The following is a 20,830-nucleotide window of genomic DNA, read 5'->3' on the forward strand; positions in this document are numbered from 1 at the left end:
TTTGGTAATTGTTTGCCTCTCTTTGCTTTTGTTTCCTGAAGGTAATAATAATAGTATATATCTCATAATAGTAGTATATATCTCATGCTATGAGGCTTGAATTATTAACATATGTAAAATGCATAGAACAAAAACAGTGTCTGACACATGATGAATGCTCAGCCATTCTAGCAATTTTTCCTTTTTTTTTTGAAATGGAGTCTCATTCTGTCACCCATGCTGAAAGGCAGAAGTGAGATCTAAGCTCAGTGCAACCTCCGCCTTCTGTGTTCAAGTGATCCTCCCACTTCAGCCTCCTGAGTAGCCGGGACCACAGGCATGCATCACCTTGCCTGGCTAATTTTTTGTAGAGTTGGAGTTTTGCCATGTTGCCTTGGCTGGTCTTGAACTCCTGGGCTCAAGCAATCTGCCCACCAAGTTTTCCCAAAGTGCTGGGATTACAGTCATGAGCCACCGCACCTGGCCATAATTATACTTAATAAGGTGGTTTCTCAGGAAAAGTACCTAGTTTTAGATATTCTCCATCTCTCTCTAGGCAACACAGCTTGTCTTGTGATTATTCATATTGTATGGTTATTTACAAACAAATGTTAAAAGTGTTTAACTAAAAAATTCCAAAGATTAGTCTAAGCTGACTTTATCATTTTTAATATACATATTATTTCAAAGTCAAAGTTGCTGGCAGCCATTGTACTGTTACAAATATATATTATACAATAAAGAAAATTTACAATTTTCATTTTGGGTACTATTTTGTGTGTGGTAAGATGCTCAGTGGTATACCTGACCTCTACCCTCTAGGTGCCAGTAGCACTCTCCCTGCCTCAGATGTGACAACCAAAAATATCTCCAGAGAGTGTAAAATGTCCCCATGGGTCAAAATTGCCCCCAGTTGAAAACTATTGGCATAAAAATGAACATAACCACCTAAAGTCAAATTTGAGTTTCTCCTGTCTTCTCTTTTCTGTCCTGTAGTAAAGTGCATATGACCAGTAGAAATTTAGTATATATGTAATCTATTTCAGAATAAAAATTTGTCAGATAATCAGTTACATATACAAAATTAGCAGTTTGCTGGCCCTCTTTGCTATGTTCCATATGTAACCAAATACTTAAGTCAAAATTATTTAATGATCTGGTTATGTATATCTAACTGAAAATCTGGTTTACATTTATGACTGCTAATGTTTGTGATTATTTTTTTCATGCAAGGGAAACTAGAATGGGACCCTAAAATTTGTTTCTCCTGTATTTATATTTAATTGATATCACCTCTATAAGGTGCATATCCATCCCTTGCTGGAAGAGTATAAATATATAAACTACTTATTACTCTCAAAATGAAGAGGATTTTGGTGGTTCTGGCCTTTTAAAAGTTGTTTATTAAAAAAAAAAAAAAAGAAATTCTAAAGAAGATTAAAATCATCTGAAAGTCACCGTTAAAGGTCTGTTTTTTGTTCTTTGAACCTGTTTGCTATGAATATACTTAAGAATAAAATAATGCAATAACTTAAGAATAAAATAAACAATGCCGTGTAGGTAATATGTTTTAAGCTTTGACAGTATATTATGGGCAACTTTTCATTCATGCATGACTTTTTAATGGCTATATGGTGTTTGAATAGGATTTTCTCTCTCTCCATATTAATGGAAATAATCTACTCGGTTTAAAAAATAAACTGTAAGGCTTGTAATACCCAAAATTATTTAGTTTGTTTCATATAAGAATTGGTGTGTAAAGTGGGCAATGGTTGTATGGTAGGTATCAGATGTAGTAGAAGAAACACTACAGCTGATACTCTGGGGGTATAAGTGAACATGACAATGGAATTTACTGAAATATATAGCTTTAATCCTTACCACCCATTATAGTGCCTGGAACATAATAGTCTCTCAAATATTTGTTGAATAAATGGAAGAAATCTGTTTCCTAGCCCTGTATGTATACACATTTGGTTATTTTCCAGGGTCCTGTTATGCCAGGGAGTCATTCAGTGGAAAGATTTGTAATAGAAGAGAATCTTCACTGCATCATTAAGTCCCACTGGAAGGAAAGGAAGACTTGGTAAGTTTCTTTTCATGGTACTTTTAGAAGGGAGACAAAGCAGCAATTTTGGTGATTCAGTAAGAGCAAAGTGTACGTTGAGAGTGTTAGAAAACCTTACTCTCCTAACTCCCTGTCTTGCTAAGACCAATTTCTAAAAACATTTGATTTACTTTCTTGAGGCTCTTTACCCTCATGTAATACTTTTCAAGGTGCTTTATGGTAATAAGCATATAATGCCAGTTTTTTGGTGTGGATGTTTGTCATATGCTATGGAGAGCTTGAATGGCAAGTTATTTTGGGGTTTGGATACCAATGATTTTGCTCTGTTTTCTATCATTTAGACATCCAAGCTTTGGAATGCTTTTTTAAATAAAATTTTCTTAAACTTTGGGAAGTTTGATTTAGATTTTAAGGTAGAAAAAATACAGTATTTTGAGAGTGATCTACCCTATTAAAACTTCTTTTTTTCTGTGAAATGGAGTTTCGCTCTTGTTGCCCAGGCTGGAGTGCAGTGGCGCAGTCTTGGCTCACTGCAACCTCCACCTTCCAAGTTTAAGCGATTCTCCTGCCTCAGTCTCCCGAGTAGCTGGGATTACAGGCATGTGCCACCATGCCTGGCTAATTTTGTATTTTCAGTAGAGACGGGGTTTTTCCATGTTGGTCAGGCTGATCTCGAACTCCAAACCTCAGGTGATTCCCCCCACCTCAGCCTCCCAAAGTGCTGGAATTACAAGTGTGAGCCACTGCACCCAGCCTAAGACTTCTTTAAGTTAGTACATTTGAATGTGCTTCCTTAGATCTTTCAAGAAATTTGGGATGCATTAAAGATTTTTCTTGTGGTAGACAAAATAATTTATGCCATAGTTAAATGAAGTAACTGAAATCTAGGACATTTCAAAAAAGATTTTTCTTTGCTTATGTCTAAACACATTGCTTTTGAAACTGCTTATTTGACTTTTCATGTGTCTTTGTATACTTATTAAACTTAAATTACACTTTTTATAGTGCTGCACAGTTAGTGAGCTATCCAGGGAAGAACAAGATCCCCTTGAACTACCACATAGTTGAGGTATGCATTCCATGTGGAGCTTGTTTCTCAGTTTCAGAATCTTTCTGTTGGCTTTAAAGTATAATCTACTCTTGGCTTATTTATTTTTTGATACTTGTCAGGTATTGAAAGTTAACAGAGGAGTGAGGAAATTGCTGTCAGTTTTGGTGCTATATTAGTCATGTTAGTAAAAAGAAAAAAGGTTGAAACCAGTAGCCAAATGAAATTTTGAGTTGCGTATAAATTATTATATAGTATGTCTTCATTCATAGATAGTTGTTGTGGATAATGTAAGTTACCTCTAGCTCTGTCAATACATTCTCCACTTAACAGACGTATAAGTGGCTTAAATACTTTATCATTTTAGACACATAATCTTTAATTGTGTTTGGCCTCTTATTACTAGCATGCAGTTGGTTAGTATATTATTTCCTATAACACAAAGTAGAGATGAATCATTTATTCTTAGAAATCTAAAGAGCCAAGCAGTTTAGAAATAGAGTAGCAACACTTTTGGCTTCATATTAACGCATACAAAAGTTGATGTTAATATACAGTTGAATACTTTATAGAGATGCATATGAAAAAAAGAAAGTGTTCACTTGACATGAGTCAAACTGTTAACTGCATTATTTCTTTTTTGGTTTTTGGTTTATTTATTTTTTGAGACTGAGTCTTGCTCTGTTGCCCAGGCTAGAGTACAGTGGCATGGTCTCAGCTCACTGCAACCTCCGCCTCCTGGGTTCATGCAATTCTTCTGCCCCAGCTTCCCAAGTAGCTGGGACTACAGGTGTATACCACCATGCCTGGCTAAGTTTTGTACTTTTAGTAGAGACAGGGTTTCAGCATATTGGCCAGGCTGGTCTCAAACTCTTGACCTCATGATCTGCCCGCCCCGGCCTCCCAAAGTGCTGGGATTACAGGTGTGAGCCACCACGCCCAGCCCACTGAATATTTTCTTTTAATATATATGAAAGTATTCATGGGCTGGGCACGGTGGCTCATTCCTATAATCCCAGCAATTTGGGAAGCTGAAGCGGGCTGATAGTTTGAGCTCAAAAGTTCAACACCAGCCTGGGCAACATGGCGAAACCCTGTCTTCACTAAAATCACACACACGCACAATCTCTCTCTCTCTCTCTCTCACACACACACACACACACACACACATACACACTCTGACAGGCATGGTAATGTGCATTTGTAGTCCCAGTGACTTGGGAGGTTGAAGTAGGAGGATCACTTGAGCCCAGGAGGTTAAGGCTGCAGTGAGCCGAAATCATGCCTCTGTACTCCATCCTGGGTGGCAGAGTGAGACCCCGTCTCAAAATAAATTAGCATTCATGAAAGAGAGAGCATAGATAGGATGTATTAAGAGTCTCACCCTCTACTGACTGAGCTAACTGGGCCTGATAGGATGTATTAAGATTCACATTTTATTAATAATGCACTTTTGTGCTTTTTTTAAAAAGTACTGTGTATTTCCTTTCTTTACAAAACTTGTGTATACTTAATGTTGTGAACTTGGCTCATTTCAGTGACATGCTTGAAATGCAAAATAAGTCATTTTTAAATCTGCAAAATTTATAGGCATTCATTAGACCAAAGTGTAGAAGTGTGAGAGATGGGTAAGAGTAAAGGATGCAGACTAGGGCTTTAGAATTCTAGGCAGATGGTCCACCAGTTACACAGAGAAGGTGGGAAGGAAGCTTCTGAATAAGAGGCATAGCAAGGAAGTCTTGGATTGCCAGAAAGATCTGGGCATCTATTTCAAATAACAGTGTGGAATGACTTGATTATCTTGTTTCCTGTCCCCAGAATCTAACAGGATTCTTTTTTTTTTTTTTTTTTTTTTTTTGTTGTTGTTGTTGTTGTTGTTGAGATGGAGTCTCGCTCTGTCACCCAGGCTGAAGTGCAGTAGCACGATCTCGGCTTATTGCAACCTCTGCTTCCTGGGTTCAAGCAGTTCTCCTGCCTCAACCTCCCAAGTTACAGGGACTACAGGTGCCCACCACCACACCCAGCAAATTTTTGTATTTTTTGTAGAGACAGGGTTTCATCATGTTTTTCAATCTTGTCTTGAACTCCTGACCTTAAGTAGTCTGCCTGCCTTGGCCTCCCAAAGTGCTGGGATTACAGGCATTAGCCACTGCGCCCGGCTGAAGAGTTCTTACTACTTACTGGAATGAAACTGTCATGGATCTTTTGAGCCCCTCAGAAAGCTGTATTTCCTTGTCTCAACTGTGAAACTTTCAAAGTTGGAATTTAATTGCATAGTTTTCTGGGAGGAGTATAGATCAAATGAGCATTAGTGTCATATGTTTTTATTTGATCAAATTGTGGAGAGTAGAAATTTTCATTACAATTTTAATTTTAGGTTTTTGTGTTTGAAAGAACATAATTTTAAATATTAAAAAGTAATTCAATTTTCATTAAAAATGTCATGGAGTTAGAACTCAGATTTAGAATGTTAAGGTCTTTCTAATAGAAGTGCAGAGGTAACAGTTGAATTGAATTATGACTCATGATTATTTTGTAGGTGATCTTTGCAGAGCTGTTTCAACTTCCAGCACCCCCTCACATTGATGTGATGTACACAACACTTCTCATTGAACTGTGCAAACTTCAGCCTGGCTCTCTACCCCAAGTTGTATCCTTCCCTTTGTTTTTAAAGTTAATCTCTTTGGCCTGGTCTTAAGAGATGATTAAATATTTGTGCTAATGGGTTTAAATTTTGCGGGTTAAAAAAAGTAGCTTTTGAAGTGTGTTGTATGTATTACATGTATGTACTTGTATGTCTGTAAATATATATGTATCTGTAGATATATAATTCACTATTTGGGTCAGGAAGTTCAAAAATCGCAATGAAATTTGCTGCATAGATTGACTTTTCCTTTCACAAAAGATTTCTCTGAAGCATGTATTGCTGTTTGATACAGCATTTTACCCACACTCGAACTTTGAAGGAATTAATCTTCTCAAACCCTGCCACTGCTTTATTAGCTAAGTTTCTATGGTAGTCTAAATCCTTTGTTGTCATTCAGCAGTGTTCACAAGGAGTTGATTCATCTCAAGAAACTACTTTCTTTGTTCATCCATAGAAAGCAGCTTCTTATTTTTTAAAGTTTTATTATGAGATTACAGCAATTAACAGTGGGAAAGCTTGCATCATTGTAAGAATTACCAGTATGTGACACAGAGACATGAAGTGAGTATATGCCATTGGGATAATGGTGCCAGTAGACCTGCTCGTGCAGGGTTGCCACAAGACTTTTCAGTTTGTTAAAAAAAAAAAAAAATGTAATTTCTGCTAAGCACAATAAAACAGTGTATGCCTCTGCATTTGGAGGAGCATGGGGAAATTTGGGAGGTGATAAAAATATTTTCTTCATTTCACTAGTGTATGCAGGTCAAATTCATTATACATCACTGATATTTCAAAGCTGTAAAAAAACAAGATCAATTGTATGAAAAGATGTTTAATCATTATAAAGACTTAAAGGAAATGTTTTGTTTCTATTTTTGTCTGTTACAACTTATTTGGGATAAAGGTAGAGAACAGTTTTCCTTATCCTAAATTCGCAGCTTGCACAGGCAACGGAAATGCTGTACATGCGTTTGGACACAATGAATACCACCTGCGTAGACAGGTACAGTAATCACTTTATCTGCAGTATTTTTTTTTTTTTTTTTTTTTTTTTTTTGGAGACAGGGTCTTGCTCTGTCACCCAGGCTGTAGTGCAGTGGCATGAGCATAGCTCATTATAACCTTGAACTTGTGGGCTCAAGCAGTCCTGCCTCAGCCTCCTTTCTGAGTAGCTGGGATTACAGGCATGAGTCACTGCACCTGGCCACCATTTCTTAAATCTTTTTTTTTTTCCTTCAGTTTCATCGTCATTTATATGAGGAAAATAATATGTACCTTGGAAGTCATGAGAATTAAATAATTAGGTGCCCACACAAAACACGTACTAGAAATGTGTATGTCATTGACCTAAAAAGGATAAACAGGGTTGGTAGGAGATAAAGCTGTATGTAGGGGAATATGCTTTTCATTAACTCTGTAAAATTGAGTTTTATCTCTTTGAAGGCTTATATAAATTTATGTTCTAAATCACAGCCATTCTTTTTTCTCTCCCCACCTCCCCCTCCTCTACATAGGTTTATTAATTGGTTTTCTCATCATCTAAGTAACTTCCAGTTCCGTTGGAGCTGGGAAGATTGGTAAGTGGTGGTGTGTTTTATCCTTCCTTTCTGTAGTCAGAAAACTGCCAGTGTTTAAAACTGTAAAATAAAAGTGTCTGAAATACTTAATTTCTTGGAAGGAAATTATTTGTATCGTTAAGTACAAATAGTTATAAGTGCAATTATAACTTAACATCTAAGTTGTTATGTTAACAGATAATTATAGTATAAATATGTGTAAGTGCAGATGGTGTGTAAGAATTGATAAAACTACATTTCCTCATTAGGTCTGATTGTCTTAATCAAGATCCCGAAAGTCCCAAACCAAAGTTTGTAAGAGAAGTTCTAGAAAAATGTATGAGGTAAGTTTTTTGTATTTTCTCTTTTGTTTAGGTCTTTTAACTTCTTTGGGAGGATTTGTTTCTCTTCTCTGCATTTGTGATGTGTGTTCAGAATATTGGATTCAAAATCCACTTACTCATCTTCCATCGCACTTTTAGGCTGAAGAAGTTAGGCAACCATGCCGTATAGACTCCATGTGAATTAAGCCAGTACTTTGAAAGATGTTATAGGCTGGGCGCAGTGGCTCACACCTGTAATCCCAACACTTTGGGAGGCCAAGACGGGTGGATCGCATGAGGTCAGGAGGTCAGACCAGCCTGACCAACATGATGAAACCCTGTCTCTCCTAAAAATAGAAAAATTAGCCAGGTGTTGTGGCACAGGCCTGCATTCTCAGCTACTCAGGAGGCTGAGGCAGCAGTCACTTGAACGTAGGAGGTGGAGGTTCCAGTGAGCCAAGATTTTGCTACTGCACTCCAGCCTCAGCAACATAGTGATACTCTATCTCAAAAAAAAATGTTATATATGAAATGAATTCAGATTTATAGAAAAGTTGCCACAACAGTACAAAGAATTCTGTATCCTGTTCAGGTACATTCCAAACCTGTTAACTTCATATCTTCCAAAACAAAGCCACTCTCCTACCTAGCTGGCATATAGCCTTTTAGATCAGGAAATTAGCTCTGGTACAATCCTACTACATAATCCACAGGTGCTGCTGAAATTTTGCCAGCCATCCCAACGTCTGTATTTCCTGTCTGGTCTGGAATCTTATCCAGGAACATGTGTAATGTTGAGTTGTTATTCTCTTCAGATCCTTCAGTCTTGAACAGTTAATCTTTTTCTATCTTTGCATTCTTACCAGTTTTCAAGAGTTTAGACTTTACTTGGATCGCTCTGATATTTCCCCATGAGCAGCCTGAGGTCTTAAATTGTTAATGTTCTTGGTGCCTCACATCTAGAGGCACATGATTCCCACCACTGGTAATGTTAATCTTGATCACCTGGTCATGTCAATATCTTCCAGCTTTCCCTACCTTTCTCTGCCAGCTTTTTCTACCTCTCCGTTTTTCCCTTTAGTAGAATTCATTAGTATTTTGTGGGAGATAGTCTGAAGTTTTACTCTTAATCTGTTCTTCATCAGATCTCCCTCCTGCTTTTAGCAGCTACCACTAAGATGGTTGCCAAGTGATGATTTTCTCATTCCACTATTTTTTGTACATTTATCAGTGGGCCTTCTACTGTAAGAAAGAGCTGTCCTTTCTCCCTATTTATGTATTCATTTATTTATATATCATTAGGGACTAATTAATTTATATTTCATTCAATGGGTTATAAACTATGAAGGTCATTTATTTTGATGCCCAAATTGTCTGTGTTATGTACATGAGGAGCCCTGGTAAGTTCTATATGTCCTTTTTTTTTCCTTTTTTAAATGTACCCCACCATTCATTGAGCATTTATTTTCTAGAACAACATATTTAGGATCATCTTGCATTTTCTTGCCCCATCATTGGGATCATCTATTTATTCATAGAGCCCTAGTGTCTAGTAATAGAGTAATGGAATATGGTACCTAAGAGCCAAGATCTGGGCACTTGCTATGCTCTTTGCCATTGGGATGTCATTGGTTCTAAGCCTCTTGGTGGGCACACATCCATCCCTCCATAACTATTTTTATGTCCACCTGTGTATGTATATATATCCCTCCAATTCCAACTCAATACCTTCTTATTTCTACACTTCTCTAACATGATTTGTAAATACCTTCTCAGGCAGTAAGAAACTTGGCTCTCATTATCTTCAACATTTATTTATTTGATACATTATAGCCAGTCTCCAAAGCATGGAGACTGCCACCTCCACTACACCCCATCATCATCCCACATCCTTGGCCACCAGGCTCATGAGCTCACTCACCCGCACCTCAGTGCAAGCCAGTAAGTTTTGCAGTATGCCTGAGATTTGGTGTGCTGGCTTAGACAAAAGCCCAAAGGATTTTTTTTCCCCTTTCACTTTTTGGTTGTCAGCTGAGTTCCAAGTTGTTGGAGATTGTGACTTTCCAGGTAAGTTGGGTGTTACCGAAGAATGGGACAGAAAATATAAACGATATTTTCTGAGGCTGTTATTTGTATTGTAGGTTGTCTTACCATCAGCGTATATTAGATATTGTTCCTCCTACCTTCTCAGCTCTATGTCCTGCAAACCCAACCTGCATTTACAAGTATGGAGATGAAAGCAGCAGTAAGTAACGAAACAAATCCTTCTGCCTTTAAAAGGTACCAGTTCAAGTATATCTGAAGTCAGTTTTCTTTTCTTGGGGTTTATATTTCCTACATTTGAATGGTGGTCTATCATTAGCCACTGTTTTATTTGCCCTGTCATTTTTGAGGATTTGGTTGTGATAAAATTAGTTACTAATTTTTTAGAGACTAATTTTTATTAGGTTTATTAATTGGTTTTTCTCTTTTGAATGTGTTAAGTATAGCGAGACGAATTTATAGCTTACTAAACTGAAAATGTGTATTGTCATGGTGATGGAGATTACTTGAATTCATTCTTATTCAGGTGTGGTATTGGGAACATAGATGTACCTATTCTGTGGCAGTATGCCTTTAAAAGTAAATTCTTAGTTATGATTTTCTTACCTTTTAGTCACATAATCTCTGAAATTGCACCATAAATTAGGGACTATAATTTGATGTGTCATTTTGTACTTTGCACAGTGTTTACACTTAATGAAGGTAAAGTATTATACATTGTTGATCACTGGTAGAGTTAGGTGTGGAGTTTTTCCAACTTGTTTTTGGCAGATTAAACTTAACACAGCTTCTCCATGATCCTTCCGTTTCATGTTGTGTGAAGGTTCTTTGCATCTCGAAACTCTGCTTTTCCGTGCTTTTCATATTGTATGCCTGTTTCTCCACCTCTGTCCCTGACTTCGCTAGTTTTCCTTGAAATGAACTGTGTTGATCCTGGTACATTTCATATTTTATTATGTCAACTCTAAAAAATAGATATGATTATCAAAACTACAGTGAGGAAATGGCTTCCAACAGGTCAAGCTAGAATGAGATTGCTTCTGAGTGGTGGAGCCCAAATTCAGGTATAGGTGCACTAACTGAGTGGGCATGCTCTTAGTTACTGTGCTTTTTGGCAAATCAAAGAAAGATTCATGCAGCGCTTAGAAGTGCCAGGTTTTAAGTTTTGTCTTGTACTGGTTCGGAGAATAATAAGGTACAGTCTTTGCTGTCAGAAAGCTCAGACTTTTGTTGAAGAATGAGCTTTCTTTTTTCCCCATAGAAATAACTCAGCCTAACGTTCAAGGCCTTCATAACCCTTGTTCCTACTTCGTTATTTTTCATTTCTCCTCAAATGGACCTCTACTTCTGCCAGGCCCACATCATTTTATATTTTTTCCCATATTCCTTGTTCTTAGCTTTGCCATTATCCCAGTCTGGAAAGCCCTTTCTAACTTTACTTCCTTTCATCTTTCTAGGGTCTAGCCGAAGCTCGATTGCTGTATATATTTTTTAACCTTTAGCACGCCAGTTTTATATTGCTCTCTGGCTGTGTCTAATGTGAATATGTTGGTTCCGCAGGTAGAATGTAGACCGCTTGGTGACAGGGGATTCTGTTTTTCTTTGCTTTTACTTTTAGAGAAAAAGCTATCAGCAGGTGTAACCTGACTGTTGTAATTTACTTTATTCATTCCAGTAACTCATACTCTATGACAGGATTGCCTTTTTTGTTACCTCTTTGTCTACTTTACATTAAAAGCATTTCTTGTTGCTCTGGCGATGCCTTGCAGTATGTACTAGCACAAATTTTTATAATAAGGACTCAACTGATACTAACCAATAGTAAACACAGGGAGTCCCATCACGTGAGCATCTGACTTACATAGATTGAAGCTTGTGGACTCAGCAAAAAAGAAAAGTACAAAAACACCTCTCTAAAGTTGGCAGCTGTTACCTTGTTGAGACTCAGACTTCATTTCCACTGTCCCGAGGAAAGGAGGAGGAAGCGGATGTTGGCAAAATAAAAAAGAAGTATGTTGTTTCTGGGCATTTGAGCCCAGGAGAATTGAGGGCATTAAAAGTTTAACTGTGTCCAGTCTTCTCCTTACCACTCATCTGGAGGAAGATCAGCACCCCTTGTACTCTGAATTTTACTTAGCTAAGTGTTCTTAAGGAATTGTTGAAATGAGAATTGTCCCTTTTTAGGTGAAAAATAAGAATCTTAGGGGTTTTTTCTGGGCCAGCATGGGTAAAAGAAACTTTCACATATGGTGTCTTTTTACAGATTAAATATTATCCTTGGGATAAAGAGCATCCTATTTTGAAAGGAAGAATTTTTCTCAGTTATTTATTCATAAGAATAGTCTTTAATCCTGATCTGTCATTCTGCTTACCCCCCATTCTGTGTTTAGATTCTCTTCCTGGACATTCTGTTGCCCTCTGTTTAGCTGTTGCCTTTAAAAGTAAGGCAACCAATGATGAAATCTTCAGCATTCTGAAAGATGTACCAAATCCTAACCAGGATGATGATGACGGTAAGGGAATTTCCGTATTTCTTGAGTGGAACTATGTATAGGCCAAGTTAAAGCATAAACAACTCTGGCAACATGATGCTCATAAAGCAATATATCTTGTTCAGACTGTTAGTTGTTCTTAGCATCCCAGGCATTTTCCCCTATATAAAAAGAGATCCTAACATTTCTGTGAAATAGCTTACTTAAGAATATTAACTTGATTGTAAATACAAAATGAAATATGCTACCATTCAAGGATTTTTAAACAACCCCGCTTTCACCGTAGAGAGGTTCCTGAATAGAAAGACTTGGTGTGTTGTAAAGTTGGATATTGTCTCCAAGTTAAGCTATTAAAGTAATAATGCTTAACATTGACCAAATTATGTACCGTGTAATTTCAACCAGAATCTTAGGGGTTTTTCTGAGCAAGGGTGGGAAAATTGACAAACTAATTTATACAGTTGCCTGAATCAATACATGGATATGCACATAGAAAAACTACTTAATCAAAATATGATATTAGTGGCCTTTGGGTATTTATTACTGGGATTTTGTTTGGATATCTCTAAGAAACTTGTATTATATTGGAGAAAATGTGTTTAGAAAGCATATGCCAAAATGATGGCATTAAATTTAGACATTGTCAGACATCTTAAGACATGAGGTTTTACTGGGGTTTTTTGGGTATTATATTATCTTGCCATATTATGGAGAATATGAATAAGGAAACCTATGTGATTTTTTTTCGAGGAATGGATCATAGAATTAAAACAGTCACATAAAAACTGATTTTCAGTGTTTGAAATCAGTGACAGTCTTTTATTGTTATTATTAAAAAACATTACAAAAATATCTGTGTATAAATGTGAGCATACCATCTATTTAGCATTTAAGGTAAGGCACCAAAGAATTGCTATACTTACATTTTTCTGTTTTACTGTAAAATATTTTTCAGATGAAGGATTCAGTTTTAACCCATTGAAAATAGAGGTCTTTGTACAGACTCTGCTACACTTGGCAGCCAAATCATTCAGCCACTCCTTTAGTGCTCTTGCAAAGTACGTACAAGAGTACACAGCCTTTCTTGAGGGTTTGGAACTTTGCTTGGTGAACACCAGTGGTATAGTAATTTTTACTAAGATTGTTGAATTTGAAGATCTTAATAATGTATAATTGGATAGAGTGGGTTTGTGGTAGCTAAAATCTATATCCTAAAGCTTCTATCAGTCTGTTTGTAAAGTTTGCATATGTACATGGTAAGTGCTTTTTTTCATATAGACATTAAAAGAAACGAGTAAAAACCTAGATCTTCAGGACAGTCATATATGCAGTTGGAAGTTTCCACCCTAAGTATCTTCCCAAAGGAAGGTAAGAAGAAATTAGAATCAGCTACGTTGTTGGGAGCCACCCACAGGTTGGCATCTAAAGACGGATATAGTTTTAACTTGTCAGACAGTCTAAAGGAAGAAAGAGCACATAGATTTTCCTCCAGCCGAGCAGAGAAACTGGACATCTCACCCCGTCTCAATTTCCAAGGCTTTGTAGTACTTGCAGAGTTCCCACAGAAGATGCAGTTTGAATATTTCACCATGTTTGAAGACAGTTGCTTAGTTTTTACCTATTCTTATAAACTGTAGTCCTGGGCTAATGGTAGTGTATTATAAATGTCTTAAGATTTTATGACAGCTTCCTCACAAACTGTAAATCTCTGATCATGCTTTTTGCATCCTTAAGGGTTAATAGTTATTTTGTATTTACATATTGCATTATAAATTCAGTAACATTGAAAGGCTTTGGAAACGCTAAAATGTTTAATGAATAAGTGTATATGGTTCTTTTTTCCCCACTATTATCAAAAGGTTTCATGAAGTCTTCAAAACCCTAGCTGAAAGTGATGAAGGAAAGTTACACGTGCTAAGAGTTATGTTTGAGGTCTGGAGGAACCATCCACAGGTAAAAATTACTTAAATACACGTGTTGAGGCTCTGATTGTATAAAAATAAGGCCATTTGTTAATTGCCATTGTTTTGTTTGTAAAACATGAAATTTGACTTTGCCTAGATAATGGTTTTTAAATAAAAATTTTTCAGTGCTATGGGAGTAATGACATTTGATTCATTCTTTAAAGAGCATGCATTATTATGATTTGGTTTTGAACGACAATATCTCAACATATTTTAAATGTTCATCAGAAGATTTATTATCTGGTCTATCCAGTTTCTAAATACAAGCTCCAGATTTCTCAAACATTGAGAAACCTTGATGTATATTGTGTATTATAAAGAAACATTGAAATAAATTTCAGAAAACAGTTGAGGTTTTAATGATAAAACATTGTTTTACATGTAACTTCTGGGGTTCACTGAAATTAAATTTTTTTGAATAGGTATTAGTATCTGAAATGTAAAAAAAAATTTTTTTCTTTTTGAAGACAGTCTCAGTCGCCTAGGCTAGAATACAGTGGCATGATCTCAGCTCACTGCAACCTCTGCCTCCCAGGTTCAAGTGATTCCCTTGCCTCAGCCTCCCATGTAGCTGAGATTACAGGTGTCCACCACCACACCCAGCTAATTTTTGTATTTTTAATAGAGACAGGATTTCACCATGTTGGCCAGGCTGGACTTGGAACTCCTGACCTCAGGTGATCCACCCGTCTCGGCCTGCCAAAGTGCTGGGCTTACAGATATAAGCCCGGCCAGTGTTTTCATTTTAACTGTTACCATTCAGAGTTTTTGTTTAGTCAACCTGTTTCTTGTTGTGCTAGAGCAAAGCAAAGGGCAGAATAAATCTTAAGACCTAATGGTATGGCCAGGTGCGGTGGCTCTCACCTGTAATCCTAGCACTTTGGGAGGCCGAAGTGGGCGCATCACCATAGTCCAGGAGTTTGAGACCAGCCTGGGCAGTGTGGTGAGACCCCATCTCTACTAAAGTTAAAAAAATTAGTTGGGCATAGTGGTGTATACCTGTAATCTCAGCTACTCAGGAGGTTGAGGCAGGAGAATTGCTTGAACCCAGGTGGTTGAGGTTCCAGTGAGCCGATACTGTACCACTCCACTCCAGCCTGGGCAACAGAGCAAGACTCCCCACAATGGTCAAATTGATCAATCAATTCCATAGCCACCAACACTGAATTTTGTAGCCCTCCTATTTTACTTTTATAGCAGCAGTCTTGCCATGTGTGTTTGTTACTCGTATAATTCTTCTTTCTTTGTAGATGATTGCTGTGCTAGTGGATAAGATGATTCGTACACAAATAGTTGATTGTGCTGCAGTAGCAAATTGGATCTTTTCTTCAGAACTATCTCGTGACTTTACCAGGTAATATGAATTACTTTATGAAAACTTGTATTCTCTAAGAATTGATTGATGTGTGGTCTCTCATATATTAGCTTCAAATTCTGGTCCAAACTAGTTTGATATTAACGTACTAATGGTCCAGTCTGGTAGGATTGGACGTGGCAAAAATTCCTAGACAGTAGAAACATACACAGCCTGTTGGGTTGCAGCCTCTCTTAGAGGACACAATCGTAAGTTGAATCAAGACTAAGCCAGTGAAGGAGAAATGCTGTTGAAGGATACAGACTGTTGGGAGAGAAAATTAGCAAGAGCCAACTATGTGCAAAGTCTCAGTCCAGATGGGACTTGGGAAGGGTTCCAGCTTCAGTGGGCATGGCGTCTAGAATGCACACCAGGAACTGGGAGAAACCAAGGTGAAAGTAGGTTAAATACAAATCATGGAGGGATCCAGGAAAGCTTGGTGAGTACCAGGATGCCTGAAGGTTAGGGGAAAGGGGTTCTCACCACAGTCATAATCTTAGGTTCAGTGCCGAAGATTCATTCTGTACTCATTCCCCCTAAGGAAAGAAAGTTTTTGCTATTTGATTATTATTTGTGAAGTTCCATGGACTTTACAGTTGATAGGACCCAGGACAGCAGGAGTTCACACAAAGCAAAAAACAAAAGCAAATTTGTTGTGAAAACAAAAATCTATCACAGCCTTTAACTTTTCCACTGTATCGGTTACTGCCAGAGGACACTGGTCTGAAATATACTGAATTGCTAGGGTTTTAAATGTTCCAAGAGAATAACTGGCTGAGTGTGTGCTAATTAAATAGTATAAAGCATGTGAAATGAGTCTCACCTTAGGTCACCATTTTGAGAAAATTTCAATACTTACTGTTTATAAAGAGAGGAAAAATTATTTCCATTTTTAATGTTAGTATTCATTATAGTTTGCCATTTCAATTCAGTGAGTATGTACCTCTAGTAAGGGATGGAAATAAGAAAAATGACTACACAATACTGCCCTCGGGGGACTCACCTGAATCTAACGGGTGTGAAGATAGATTCTTGCACAATTTATAATAAAAGACAGTCCATAAGTATTGCTGGAGAAATATGACTAATCAGCCCAAAGGACAGAAGGCTATATCAGCTGTTAAGAATGAATAGATTATAGGCCGGGTGCGGTGGCCCAAGCCTTTAATCCCAGCACTTTGGGAGGCTGAGGCGGGCGGATCACGAGGTCAAGAGATCGAGACCATCCTGGCCAACATGGTGAAACCCCGTCTCTACTAAAAATACAAAAATTAGCTGGGCGTGGTGGCGTACACCTGTTGTCCCAGCTACTTGGGAGGCTGAGGCGGAAGAATTGCTTGAACCCGGGAGGCGGAGGTTGCAGTGAGCCGAGATTGTGCCACTGCACTCTAGCCTGGCGCCTGGCAACAGAGTGAGACTCTGTCTCAAAAAAAAAAAAAAAGAATAGATTATAAAAGTTGAAAGGTTTTATTTTCTATAATGATAGCTTGACATACAATCATCAAATGCCGTATTTCTTTAAGATTGTTTGTTTGGGAAATCTTGCACTCTACAATTCGTAAGATGAACAAACATGTCTTGAAGATCCAGAAAGAGCTAGAAGAAGCTAAAGAGAAACTTGCAAGGCAACACAAACGGGTAAGTTTTGTGTCAACTCGTAAATAGTTAAAGAAAATATACCAGAAACTCTGGAAAGAATTCAGAGTTCATTATCTTGATGGTATTTCATTTTTTCTGAGCCCAAATTATGCAGAGCTGTTTGCAGAAGCAGAGAAGGAGGAAGGAGCAGGTAGTGTGTTGTGTGCTTTTACACTGCATGATGACCAGTTCAGGAAGCCACAAACTTCACTTTCCATCGTTGGCCATCTCTGGGTCAGCCTTGTGTTTGCACAAGGGAAGTAGCAGAAGGGAAGAGAACGCTTGTATTTTTGTAGAAGTCTCTGGAGGAAGAGGGAGAAGACTATAGAGACTGATACTTTCCCCATACTATGAGGAGGAATGGAACAGTCAATCCCAAGTTAACAGAATGCTTCTCATAGTATTAAGTTTAGTATTTTAGCCATTTTGGAGGGAAGCAGTGAGCTGGCTGCGTTCTGTGACTTACGATATTACTACTATTCTTTATGACAGCATTTTCTATTGTTATGCATCTTTATCAAAGTAGAAGGTAAAAAAAAATAAAAGCTGGGTTTGATGCCTTACAGAAACCTTTAGCAAGTTTGAGTACAATTCTCCACATAGACATACATGTATACATATATGGATATAAACACTCACAGACCTAAAATACTGTAAGGTAAATGATGTCATCTCATTTTGTAGATGTATAAAGTGAGACACAGGGAAATTAAGTAACATAGCTAGTAGGTTGCATAGCTAGTAAATGACTGAGCTAGGTTCTGACCCAGGTCTGTCAGACTCCAGAGACTTTCTCTCATGCCACACTGTTTCAGAAATGTGCTGTCCAACCCAGTAGCCACTAGCTGCATGTGACCATTTTAGTTTAATTAAAATTAAATACAATTTAAAATTCAGTTTTTTGGTCACACAACCACATTTCAGGTGCTAAGTAGTAACGTTGTGGCTGTTGTAAGAGGCTGCACATATTTATATAACGTTTGCCCCGTTGAAGAGAGGTTAGGTAGTAGTGCTCTAGAACCTTACCTTAGAGTGGTGTTAGGAAAAGACAGTTATGTACCCAAGTTTCTAGAACGTAAAGCAGACCTCATAAATGGGCTGTGTTTATAGAGAGAAAAGCAAGATGAAATCCGAGAGTGGGGTTCTGATCATTTTGTTTAAAGCATAGAGGCGACCAGTAGATGGGCCCTTAGCGGTAAGTATCACCTCAAAAGAATTTCCCAGCTTTCTAGATTCAGTGATGCCACCTTCTTGCTGAAAGTACCTTGGTATGTAATACCTAGAGCCACGTTCTGGCTCTGCCACTTTCAGGCTGGGTGATACTGGGAAAGTCATCTGACCTCTCAGCCTGTTCCCTTCTCTGTAAAAGGAAGTAAACCATGCCTTGTTTTTCTTTTCCTTTAAAAAAAAAAAAAAAAATCAAAATGCTATAAACTCTTCAGAGTAAGCTAGGAGGGAATTATTAAAGCTTTACAGGAGTATATTGAACCCCCATCATTGCCAGCAGAAAATCTTAAACAGCCACTTTGAATTATTGTATGTCATTTCTAAACTATGTAGCCATTTCTAAATAATGGCAAAAATGAGCAGCCTCGGTGCATAGGACTGGCCCAGTTTTTTTATATGGCCCATTAGGAGATGAATGATTAGCAAGCCGCCTCTTTGTTGTTACTACTCAAACAGTCAAATAGTGATAAATTATAGCCAAGTCCCCCACGTTGTTACCAAGAAAAGTGCCATGAAATTTCCCTGGCCTAGATAAGAACCCATGGAATTTCTGAATGAGAAGACCATATTTCTGAACCACAACAGGACTTTGAGGTATATATGTGTGGGTGGCGGGGTGGGGGGTACTTTTACTGCAGAATATAATAAGCCTTTAACATTTGGCCAGCCACAATAAAATCCTTCCGCTGGAGGGGATTTCATACACTGGAATTCTAAATGGTATTTTCCTTTTGTTCTCTTGCCTTGTGTAGCGAAGTGATGATGATGACAGAAGCAGTGATAGGAAAGATGGGGCTCTTGAGGAACAAATAGAAAGACTTCAGGAAAAAGTGGAATCTGCTCAGAGTGAACAAAAGAATCTCTTCCTCGTCATATTTCAGGTATTTTGGCTTGGGACATTTCTACATAAAAGGAAACAATACATTTCCTTAGTTTTAGTTTTTAAAAATACTATTTTTAATTATAAAAGTAATAAATATTTATAGAAAGATTAAAAATATAAAAATTTGGAAGTAAATAAAAGTTTACTACTCAGGCAACCGTGTATGCCTCTGAGTTTCTCTGCTGTTTACATTCTTGCATGAGCATTTCTCCATGCTTTAAAACAAAATTGTGGGTTGCTTTTGTTAAATACATCTCATTTATTCTCTTTGCTCATCATTTTTTTTCCATGAACATTTTGATGCATAGATTCCTGTTAACATTTCTGATTATTTTGTTAGAATAGATGTCAGGAAGTAATATTACTAGGATAAGTAATTTAAGACATTAAAGGTCTTTATGTATTGCCAGGAACTATGTACCAACTCATGTTATTACCAGTCTGCCTTTCTAGGTTGATTTAATGAATAATGAAAGTTAGGAGCACACAAGCAGTGGTTTGGGGTTTCTTTGTCATGAATTTTTTTTCTGAAGTATAAGATTCTATCTCTAATACTACCTTAATTTCCTTCTCCCTTTTCAGCGGTTTATCATGATCTTGACTGAGCACCTAGTACGATGCGAAACTGATGGGACCAGTGTATTAACACCATGGTATAAGAACTGTATAGAGAGGCTGCAGCAGATCTTCCTACAGGTACATGGGGAACTTCAATTAGATAATAAACAGCACTATTCTCAGCCACAAAGATTTTTGATTTAAAATCAATCCTTATCAAATTTGTTAGGAGGTTACATAGTACCTGTTAGACCCTTAAGTTCATGTCCATTTGCTGCAACCATTGCTCATCAGAATATTTAGGCTTAAACTGATTCTATACCACTTAGATTCCTAATGCCTTTCCACCCCACCTCACTTTTTTTTAAGATGGAGTCTCACTCTGTTGCCCAGACTAGAGTGCAGTGACACAATCTCAGGTCACTGCAACCTCCACCTCCCAGGTTTAAGCAGTTCTCATTCAGTTTCCCATATTGTTGGGATTACATGCACCTGTCACTACTCCTAATTTTTGTATTTTTAGTAGGGACAGGGTTTCACCGTGTTGTCCAGGCTGGTCGTAAACTCCTGACCTCGGGTGATCTGCCTCAGCCTCCCAAAGTGCTGCTGGGATTACAGGCATGAGCCACAGCGCCCAGTCTCCTACTTGCCATTTTCTATGCTAGGGATCCTAGCTATAATATAAAATGTAGAAGACAAAAATGTCAAGAGGACAGTCACTGGATTTAGAAGTCCCTAAAAATCCAGTGTTCAGATGATAAACAGTGTCCACAGAATCAAGGTAAACTCCCTAGGGTCTGTCTGCAAAAGCAAATGCCAGCACCTATTCTCACCCAGATTTAAGTTAAAGATATATAGGGAAGTGGAACTAATTGTGTCTTAAGATGCTACTCTCTTAAGTCTTCATTTGTTCATTCTAGGAGAATGATTAGTGTAGAATTCATTTTTTAAATTTCTTTTTTATTATACTTTAAGTTCTGGGGTACATGTGCAGAATGTGCAGGTTTATTACATAGGTATACACGTGCCATGGTGGTATGCTGCATCCAT

General features: G+C 37.6%; 1 protein-coding gene across 3 annotated transcripts in view; it reads left to right on the forward strand.

Annotated features, from left to right (window-relative positions):
* NCBP1 (nuclear cap binding protein subunit 1) overlaps nt 1–20,830 on the forward strand; it is a 43,234-nt gene that overhangs the window by 15,115 nt on the left and 7,289 nt on the right. For all 3 annotated transcript variants that reach the window (XM_003940066.4, XM_074395075.1, XM_074395076.1), the window contains 14 exons: nt 1,968–2,065; nt 3,053–3,116; nt 5,635–5,745; nt 6,681–6,745; nt 7,257–7,319; nt 7,568–7,642; nt 9,763–9,866; nt 12,055–12,177; nt 13,112–13,214; nt 14,016–14,109; nt 15,371–15,474; nt 16,998–17,112; nt 19,092–19,220; nt 19,805–19,918. In XM_003940066.4, coding sequence (XP_003940115.2) covers nt 1,968–2,065; nt 3,053–3,116; nt 5,635–5,745; nt 6,681–6,745; nt 7,257–7,319; nt 7,568–7,642; nt 9,763–9,866; nt 12,055–12,177; nt 13,112–13,214; nt 14,016–14,109; nt 15,371–15,474; nt 16,998–17,112; nt 19,092–19,220; nt 19,805–19,918 — 1,362 coding nt within the window. The remainder of the gene's footprint in view (nt 1–1,967; nt 2,066–3,052; nt 3,117–5,634; nt 5,746–6,680; nt 6,746–7,256; nt 7,320–7,567; nt 7,643–9,762; nt 9,867–12,054; nt 12,178–13,111; nt 13,215–14,015; nt 14,110–15,370; nt 15,475–16,997; nt 17,113–19,091; nt 19,221–19,804; nt 19,919–20,830) is intronic.

Source organism: Saimiri boliviensis, chromosome 2 (assembly GCF_048565385.1).
Source record: "Saimiri boliviensis isolate mSaiBol1 chromosome 2, mSaiBol1.pri, whole genome shotgun sequence".
In the NCBI taxonomy this organism is placed as follows: Eukaryota; Metazoa; Chordata; class Mammalia; order Primates; family Cebidae; genus Saimiri; species Saimiri boliviensis.